This window comes from Bison bison, unplaced genomic scaffold, assembly GCF_000754665.1.
Source record: "Bison bison bison isolate TAMUID 2011002044 unplaced genomic scaffold, Bison_UMD1.0 scf7180017864108, whole genome shotgun sequence".
Lineage (NCBI taxonomy): Eukaryota > Metazoa > Chordata > Mammalia > Artiodactyla > Bovidae > Bison > Bison bison.
Genome location: NW_011494680.1, coordinates 9,754,771 through 9,765,241, shown reverse-complemented (window position 1 = coordinate 9,765,241; position 10,471 = coordinate 9,754,771). Strand labels below are relative to the sequence as shown.

The window sequence follows — 10,471 nt, the reverse complement described above, 5'->3', positions numbered from 1 at the left end:
TGTGGCTGTTCCTCAGTCTCTCTGGCTGCTCTGTGCATATGATCCCAGGGATAGATTGGAGAAACCTGTTTTTCCTCTTCTCTTTGTCTCCTGTCCTCCATCTCATCTCTTACTTCGATGGTCTGAGTTTCTACTGAAACCAGAGTAGTCTGAGGTCGTACTGAGACAGGAGTTGTTTGGACCTCCATGTGGGCAGTTTGAATCCCAGTTTGGAGTCCCCGGTACGGGGGCAAAGTAAGAGGACAGGAGGGAGCTGAAGATTTCACGCCCAAATCTATACCCTTAGGACATAAGTCTGGCATATTTCGCAGAGAGAAAAAGGGCAACACATATGCTACTTCTACCCATTTCCCTTGTTCCTTACAGAACCGGTCTAATTGTAGAACAGTATTATACTTAAGAGACCCTCCAACTGGCCACCGTTCGCCGTCCTCCAATGGATACCGTGGCCATGCAGTATCACATAGGAAGACCAGGTGTGTCTTCTTTAAGCCCTGGGGATCAAATCTATCCCAGCTTTTCAGGATACAGTTCAAAGGAGTGAGGCTGGAATTGTTAGCTCCCATCTGTAAGAGAGAAAAAAAGCGACCAAGGCCATTTTTCTACTGGAGGTGTCCCTCCCTGCTCTAGATGGGGGTGTAGACAGACGTTACACCAAAAGCTTTTCCTTCCTGGTGGGACTTAGTCTGTCCCTTACCGACGCAGGCGCCGTACTCGTCCCTCCCGGTTCTACCACCGAGATGGGGTGGGGATGTACCAGGGGTAGACTTGATAGCATCCCTACTTGATGTCCAGCTCTTCACCCTTAACCTTGCTTGCCTCTGATGTCACCTGGGGTGAATCAGAGTAACCTTCCGAAATGCCTCCCAAGCTAAGACTACTAGGGGAAACATTCATCACCTGAGTGCCTGTGCACGACCCTGAGTATTTCCTGACCACAATAAGACCGACACGAACATAAAACTGAGATGTTCTTTCCAAGCATCACCACACCAGTATAACAGCCTCCTCTGATCTACTAAGAGCTGGCGTTACCAAAGAAAAAAACCCATCGCAGTCCCAATCTGAGTAACCTTTAACCTCAGAGATGTTCTGGGAGCTAGAGCTCCATCTAGCTTATGAACTTTCGATTCCTAGCGAGGCTAGACACTTTCTTGACTACCAATCCAAGTTTGGGACCTAAGCCACAGTACACAATAACAGTATAGATCACAAGTCCCTTGAAAGTCTATGATCCGATAGATTAGGTTAGTACTTCTAATTCCCAAGGGGTTATGAAATGGTCAAAGAGACCGAAAAGTTTGACCGAGAAAGGAGAGTTCGGTCCACACGCTTCGCCCATTTCTGGTCGGTTCCCGAAGGAGACATGGGGTGCCTCTTGGCATTGGCAGGTCAGTATAACGCCCCGACAGGTTTCTGCCATAAGCTGTATGAGATCACCATGGAACCGCAGAGCAGGGCCCCTTACTTGCTTCACGCAGGGCATGCCATTCATTCACACAAGCACACGGTAGAGTTAGTAAAGCACGGCAGAAAACGTGTTCGCTAAGAGAACAAAGAACTAAAGCTCCAAGCTTCCTTACCTTGTCCTGAAGGATCCCGGACGAGCCCCCAAGATGAAAGGTTGTTGTTGAATCACACGAATACACCGGGATTCTTGACCCCCGGAGGAGAAGAATTCAATCCGGGGCCAGAGACGAGGCTTGATCGCTCGGAGCTTTTGTGTAATAAAGTTTTATTAAAGTATAAAGGAGATAGAGAAAGCTTCTGACATAGGCATCAGAAGGGGGTAGAAAGAGTACCCCTCCATGTCCACTTCTAACTGTTGCTTCCTGACCTGCATACAAATTTCTCAAGAGGCAGATCAGGTGGTCTGGTATTCCCATCTCTTTCAGAATTTTCCACAGTTTATTGTGATCCACACAGTCAAAGGCTTTGGCATAGTCAATAAAGCAGAAATAGAAGTTTTTCTGGAACTCTGTTGCTTTTTCCATGATCCAGCAGATGTTGACAATTTGATCTCTGGTTCCTCTGCCTTTTCTAAAACCAGCTTGAACATCAGGAAGTTCACAGTTCACATATTGCTGAAGCCTGGCTTGGAGAATTTTGAGCATTTCTTTCCCAGCCTGTGAGATGAGTGCAATTGTGCGCTAGTTTGAGCATTCTTTGGCATTGCCTTTCTTTGAGATTGGAATGAAAACTGACCTTTTCCAGTCCTGTGGCCACTGCTGAGTTTTCCAAATTTGCTGGCATATTCAGTACAGCACTTTCACGGCATCATCTTTCAGGATTTGAAATAGCTCAACTGGAATTCCATCACCTCCACTAGCTTTGTTCATAGCTTCCTAAGGCACACTTGACTTCACATTCCAGGATGTCTGGCTCTAGGTCAGTGATCACACCATCGTGATTATCTTGGTCATGAAGATCTTTTTTGTACAGTTCTTCTGTGTATTCTTGCCATCTCTTCTTAATACCTTCTGCTTCTGTTAGGTCCATACCACTTCTCTCCTTTATCGAGCCCATCTTTGCATGAAATGTTCCCTTGGTATCTCTAATTTTCTTGAAGAGATCTCTAGTTTTCCCATTCTGTTGTTTTCCTCTATTTCTTTGCATTGATCGCTGAGGAAAGCTCTCTTATCTCTTCTTGCTATTCTTTGGAACTCTGCATTCAGATGCTTATATCTTTCCTTTTCTCCTTTGCTTTTCACTTCTCTTCTTTTCACAGCTATTTGTAAGGCCTCCCCAGACAGCCATTTTGCTTTTTTGCATTTCTTTTCTATGGGAATGGTCTTGATCCCTGTCTCCTGTACAATGTCACGAACCTCATTCCATAGTTCATCAGGCACTCTATCTATCAGATCTAGTCCCTTAAATCTATTCCTCAGTTCCACTGTATAATCATAAGGGATTTGATTTAGGTCATACCTGAATGGTCTAGTGGTTTTCCCTACTTTCTTCAATTTAAGTCTGAAATTGGCAATAAGGAGTTCATGATCTGAGCCACGGTCAGCTCCTGGTCTTGTTTTTGCTGACTGTATAGAGCTTCTCCATCTTTGGCTGCAAAGAATTTTTCTTAAATATTTAAGAATGCCTTACACCAAAGATTTCCCATCCTCCAGAGACCCAAGTTCCTCCCCAAGTTGGTCTAAGATCAAGCACTTGCTCACACTGGCTCCCTCATCAAGCCAAAAGCTCACATCTCTTGGGTGTTTGTCCCTGTACTGCCCCTCTCCAAAGCAGAAGGGCCTAATCCCTCTGCACAACATCGGTGCAGCAACAGTAATTCTTCCTTTCAGAGCCTGTTCAACTTGATGACATCAGGAGCAGTTTTTCCCTAATATCTCCCACCATGTGATCTGGAAGCCTCCACACAGAGCAGTAGGTGGGACCAGGACAACCAAGTCAAGTTTTTTCCGAACTTCCTGTTTGGAAAAAAGAACAGATTGTCATGACAGCACCAAAGATACAGTTCAGGGCAAAAACATCTTCAAATCGTCGTTTGAACATACATCATGCTTTACATCATATTTTACCCCAAACCAGCTTTATCAAGGTCACTGCAGTGTTTCCTGGAGCCTAGCTTCCTCCGAGCAGGGCTGGTGGTAGTAGGTTCTGTATGCAGATGAGGTAAGCAATTCAGAAGGAAGGGTGAAGGAAGACCCTCAGGATGCAGCAGTGGTAACACAGCTGGAAACTCAGGGAAGTAATTGGGCATAGACAATTATCAGACCTGGGGAGGTCTTTTTGACAGAGGTCACAGGCCCACAGACACCTGTGATCCCACAGGTGGGATCCAACATACCTGTGTTTGGGGTGTCTTTGTGCTCAGGACTGGCCATGCCCTACAGGGATGGGATGAGCTCCTGCACCCTGTCACAGAGGAGTCAGGAAGAGGGCACCTACAGAAGTAACTGCCACACACACCTGGTTGAAGAAAGACACAAGCACCATCCAAAGGGAGACATTGAGAGCCACACAGGGAAATAGAGACAGGACTCTGCAGTACCCCTGGCATTCACCTCTGGCAAAAAGGGACGGTAACATGACAAAAATAGAGGCAGAGAAAACACACTGCAACACCCAGTCCTCTCTGCACACACACAAAGATAAGCAAAACTGGCAAATCAATGTGTTTTTTTACACAATCAATCATAAAGCTACTTTAAACTTGCTGAATTTCTATGAGAGAGAGAAAATAGCTATGTTTAAAGAAACTACCTGAATAAAGTAAAAAATAATAATAATAATAATAATGGCATGGAAAAATAAGTAACCTAACGTAAATGAATTATTTGCCTCACTTCTGCACAGGTTAAGAAGGAAGTGGGCAATGTGACCATCCTCATTAACAATGCAGGGGTCGTGACAGGAAGAGAGTTCCTCAAAACTCCAGACCACATGGTGGAAAGATCATTTCTTGTCAACGTCATGTCTCACTTCTGGGTAAGTCTTCTTTCTTTTTCATTTTGTTTTGTTGGTGAATATGAGAATTTCATGTAGCTCTATAAGTGAGAGTCACTCAGTCGTGTCCAACTCTTTGTGACCCCATGGACTATAGTCCATGTGAATTCTGGCCTCTCCAGGCCAGAATACTGGAGTTGGTAGCCTTTCCCTTCTCCACTGGATCTTCCCAACCCAAGGATCAAACCCAGATCTCCCGCATTGCAGGCAGCTTGTTTACCAGCTGAGCCACAAGGGAAGCCCGAATTCTATAAACAATTAGTCAACCATTTATCTGTTGATAGACCATTTGTGAGTTCCCATTGATAGACTAAGCAGAACTCTTGGCCTATCCAGAGTTGGAGGCAGAGGTGGTTATGGGCTTGATGGCCAAAACATCCTTTGTTTACTGGTATTATTGTTCAATTGCTGAGTCATGTCTGACTCTCTGCGATCCCATGGACTGCAGCATGCCAGGCTTTCCTGTACCTCACCATCTCCCACAGCTTGCTCAAACTCATGTCCACTGAGTTGGTGACGCCATCCAACCATCTCATCCTCTGTCATCCCCTCCTCCTCCTCCTGCCTTCAATCTTTCCCAGCAATGAAGTCTTTTCCAATGAGTCCATTCTTTGCATCAGGTGGTCAAAGTGTTGGAGCTTCAGCTGCAACATCAATCCTTTCAATGAATATTTAGGTTTGATTTCCTTTCAGATTGACTGGCTTGATCTCCTTGATGTCCAAGGGTGGCAGGCAGCATTCCTTGTCCACACCACAGTCTGCTAGGTGCCTCCATGCTTTTGCTTATGACTTTGAACTTCTTTTAAAATTTTATGGGGAGCCAAATATTTCTTGTAAATTGACCCAACTGAATATTCTTCTAAAGTATTGAAGTCTTTTAAGTTGACACTACAGAGTAACACAGTTACTGTTGATATTAAAAGATTGTCCAAAAGGTAATTTTTTAAAATTGCAAAAGGCAATGCAGGTAGAGAAACAAAGTCCAAGTAATTGGAAACCTGTCCAAAGTTCAAAAATACTAGTTCTTTTTTTTTTTTAACAATAAAGTCATCATTTGTTGCAATTCAACTGAACACATATTTGCCATCTTCATAAACTGAGCTATTTTATGGAAATAGTGATAACTGATTTAATCTATAACCAGGGGGAAAACATTTAGGAAATTCAGTCATTGAACTTTTGCATAAGAAAAATGGAATCTTACAACAAATACAATAAAACAAAGACAAGCAAATCTGACACTTGTTTGTATTACACCCCACATGTGATCAAATCAGGGAAAATAGATATACCTATTTATCAAACACATGTCATTATTTCAGAGTTACCTTGATTGTACATATATGTAAACCTGGATTCGTATGTATGTCTCTGGTTTAAATTATATTCCCAAAGTTTCATTGATATGTTTTTGATGACTAAATGCTTCCTCAACACATACTTGCATTCCTTTCTCTTCCCTTTAATGCTGGGAATCTGTACATCCAGAACAAATAATGTCTTTATAATATAAATTTATCTTCTAGAATGTCTTTAAAAAGCCCTCCGCTGACACATAGGGCTAGAAATACAAACAGACCCTTGAAATATCCAGTCACCTTTTCCCTGTGAGGAAAACATTATTTTCAACTGGAAACAGAAAAATGTTAGCAACATAAGAGATGCCAGTTGGATCCCTGGGTCAGGAAGATTCCCTGGAGAAAGGAAATGGCAACCCATTCCACTATTTTTGCCTGGGAAATCCCATGGACAGAGGAGCCTGGCAGGCTGCAGTCCATGGGGCCGCAAAGAGTCCAACATGCAAACATCAGGTGTTAAATAAATATTTATTAAGTAAGCTTATAAGTTAATCACATACTTGAGCAGAAAGAGTAATAAATGAGTAATGAATATTGACACAGTGTGTTTATATCTTCCAGACTTATAAAGCCTTCCTTCCTGCCATGCTTGAAGCTAACCATGGTCACTTAGTCTGCATTTCAAGTTTTGCAGGAATCGTTGGGATCAACGGACTGTCAGGTGAGTGCTCCACCCGTGACTTTGTATCTCCAGCTCACAGCACCCAGAAGTCAGGACTCTTCTAAGGCATGGAAAACTCTTCTGCACCAAGGGGAAGTCTCTAATACATTTGGCTCTGTTTGTAACGCCAGGATTCCTTCCCATTTCCCAAATTTGAATTCCACACATAAGTGATATCGTATGGTATTAGTCTTTGTCTGGCTTACTTCACTTAGTATGCCCATCTCTAGGTCCATTCATATTGCTGCTCCCCTCTTCTATATAAAATAACAGTGGTGGGACTTCTCTGGTGGTGCAGTGGTTAAGAATCTGCCTTGCAATTCAGGCAATGTGGGTTGGATCCCTGGTCAGGGAACTAACATCCCACATGCCATGGAGCAACTAAGCCCATGCACCACAATTAGAGAGTCCACAAGGAAAGATCCTGCATGATGTAACTGCAACCTGAGGCAGCCAAATACATATATTTTAAAATAATAAAATCACTCTCTTCTTAATAAAAAATAACACAAAGAGAAAAAAAGAACCAGTTGGCTTTGTAGTCTTCTTGGGTTAAGAGAAATTGAAATCATTTTCATTTTGTTGTTGGTATGCTGTATAGAGCTATAGAAGTGGAGTGGCCACAGAAAATGACTTTAAGTGATGCTTTCCCTGGTAGCTTAGATGGTAAAGAATCTGCCTGCAAATGCAGGAGACTCAGGTTTGATACCTGGGTCAGAAAGATCCCCTGGAGGAGGGCATGGCAACCCACTCCAGTATTCTTGCGTGGAGAATCACGCACTTAGGACATGACTGAGTGACTGACACTTTCACTTTGCCCCCAGAATAAGCCAAAGAAAGGGAAGGGAGTTTCCATTTTCAAAACAATTCCATGAATTAACTTGTCAAAGTCTGTTGCTAACAGCTCCTCACTCTGTTTCAGATTACTGTGCCAGCAAGTTTGCAGCTTATGGCTTTGCGGAGTCTCTCCACTTTGAATTAAGGCTACTACAAAAAAGCAAAATTAACACCACCATTGTTTGCCCATATTTTATCAAAACTGGAATGTTTGAGGGCTGTTCAACCAAGTAAGTGAAATCTTACAGTAATCTTCGCTCTTATGATAATCTTCCATATAGGTAATTATCATCTTTCATTTTGAAGTTTTGAAATATGAAAAGTAAAACAAAAGACATCGGTAGAATGCCTGAGTTAGTCAAAGAAAACTTTCAACCTGCATTAAATTAATGAGTTTACACCATTTAAGGATAATAATATGGTTATGAGCATATGGTATAGTGAAAACATAAACTTAAATTGCTAATCAGAATATTACAATATAACAGAAAACTTGGTAGTGAGAAGTTATTAAAATCTTTAGCATTGTTGTGTTGAGAAGATAATTTCCTTTCTAAAAAGAATAGTGAAGTAAAAATCATCCAAAAGATAAAATATTTTGAAAGACTGACTAATATATGTGGGGAAGTATTGGAGGATGATATACGTTTATATTTGGTAGAATAGACCAAGGAAGAAACAAGTGAAATACGAAGACTTTTATACAAAAGAGCCAATCAGTAGAGTATACTGAGAAATATAGACATGGTCTAGGGCCAGTGTAGTCATTACAATTGCTAAAAAGGGGATTGACAGGAACCAAATGCTATGATCAGCTATATCTGTAGGAAAGAGAGACAGCCAACAAAAAGCCTGTCTAAAAAGCAATGAGGCTATTTAGAGTCTAGGGAAATCGTAAGATTAAATTTAAAGTGTCAAAACAGGTGATGGAGTTGACAGTACTGCAGGGGAAAAACTCTCACAAAGAAACATCTACCATGCAAGTCAACATTAGCAAAGACAATCATTTAAAATATTTGGAGATTGACCAAAGAGCATGCAATCCATTGAGAAGTATTTATTTAACAAAACCTACAGAAATTCAGTAAGAACTCTGAGAGGCCTTGGCATTGGAACCAGGAACTACACTCATCCTCCACACAACAGCTCTGCCTTGCAGAACAGCTGTTTCAGGGGCTTGGCAAACCAGTGGTAATTCCCATGTCCCCCAGTCTCTGGAGGGGCTTACCAGGTGGCTCGGTGGTAGAGAACCCGCCTGCCAATGCAAGAGCCACAAGAAACTCGAGTTCGATCGCTGGGTAGGGAAGATCCTCTGGAGGAGGAAGTGCAACCCACTCCAGTATTCTTGCCTGGAGAATCCCATGGACAAAGGAACCTGGTGGGCTAAAGTCTGTAGGGTCACAAAAAGCAACCGAGCATGCAGGGTGCACACACACACCAGTCCCCAGAGAAGGAGAACTCCGCTGGGCAGTTTGGCAACAGGTGAATACTCAAAGATCCCGATTTCTGTAGAAGGCCTATAATGAATGGATAGACTCAGTCAGACAGTGCTTGCTCCCCCACCTCCAAGGTAGGAAAGACCTGGGGAGAGGCTATTGTTGAAGAAAGCCAGTTCCTCTTCCACAGCTCTTTGTTGTTGGAGCAGCAGTCATGTGGCAAAAAAACCTATGTGTGGTAGACTTACCCAACAGTAAAAATGAGCAGACCCCAAGCCCCAGGTTCTGGGTGCTGGAAGATCCATACAGGCTAGTAACAGCAGCTGGGTGGCAGCATTACTTCCTACCATTCCCCCAGACTCTGTTTGATAAGTAGGGTGAGAAACCCGGTAAAGAGTCATTTTATCATCACCAACTCCTGCTTCATAACAGAGGTTCTGACAGACAAGGTCACAGTCAGCAGCAAAGACTGGCATCTTTCTCCCTCTGCCATTGGATAAAACCATAAATCAGAGCATCTTCAAAAAAAAAATAGCACCACCAGCTAGCAAACTACAGCATAAGAGGCAGATACGATACAAATAGAGGCAGACCAGCTAGAGGCTTAAGAGAAAGAGGCAGTCAAAGATTGCCCGGTTAAAAACACAGTTTCCCTGGATGGAGTCCTTCAAGGAATGACATCAGAAGCCACACCTTGGAGGAGAGCTAGACCTCATGGAACTAGTTTCAGCCAAGTGACTGAGGAAATAAACAAGCAAACAATTGCAGAGGACAGTTATCCAGAGTTGCTACCATATATCATCTAAAATGTTCAGTTTTTAATTAAAAAGTAAGATAGGCAAATACACAGAAAAGTGTGACCCATACATGAGAAAAACCCATAGGCAATGGAAATTGCTTTGAAAAGGACCCAGGTGTTGGACTTAGCAGACAAACTTCAAAGCAAGCTATTTTAAATCCATTCAAAGAGCTAAAGAAATCCATATTTTTAGAATGGAGATGTTTCATCAAATATTAATAAATAAATACAGATTTTTTTAAGCAAATGTAACTTTGGGATTGGAAAAGAAGAGTAAATGAAAAGGAAGATACACTAGAGCAGCTCAACAGTAGATTTTGGCTGGTAGAAAAAAAAAAAAGTGAACCTCAAGACAAATGAACAGAGAATATGCAACCAGAAGGAAGAGAAAACATAAATGGAAAAAAAGGAACAGATCCTCAGAGAATGCTGGGACACCTTTAATCACATCAACATATACACAAGGAGAGTAACAAAGAAATAAGAGAAATGGTCAAAAAAACCATTTAAATATTATACAGAGTGAAGTAAGCCAGAAGGAAAAACACCAATACAGTATACTAATGCATATATATGGAATTTAGAAAGATGGTAACAATAACCCTGTGTACGAGACAGCAAAAGAAACACTGATGTATAGAACAGTCTTATGGACTCTGTGGGAGAGGGAGAGGGTGGGAAGATTTGGGAGAATGGCATTGAAACATGTAAAATATCATGTATGAAACAAGATGCCAGTCCAGGATCGATGCATGATACTGGATGCTTGGGGCTAGAGCACTGGGACAACGCAGAGGGATGGTATGGGGAGGGAGGAGGGAGGAGGGAGGAGGGTTCAGGATGGGGAGCACATGTATACCTGTGGCGGATTCATTTTGATATTTGGCAAAACTAATACAATTATATAAAGTTTAAA

At 42.3% G+C, this 10,471-nt stretch overlaps 1 protein-coding gene across 1 annotated transcript in view; it reads left to right on the top strand.

Annotated features, from left to right (window-relative positions):
* Window positions 1-10,471, top strand: part of LOC104987882 (short-chain dehydrogenase/reductase family 16C member 6) — a 26,199-nt gene that overhangs the window by 11,913 nt on the left and 3,815 nt on the right. The window contains exons 3-5 of the mRNA XM_010838978.1: window positions 4,315-4,446; window positions 6,384-6,483; window positions 7,406-7,550. Of these exons, the coding sequence (XP_010837280.1) occupies window positions 4,315-4,446; window positions 6,384-6,483; window positions 7,406-7,550 (377 nt within the window). The remainder of the gene's footprint in view (window positions 1-4,314; window positions 4,447-6,383; window positions 6,484-7,405; window positions 7,551-10,471) is intronic.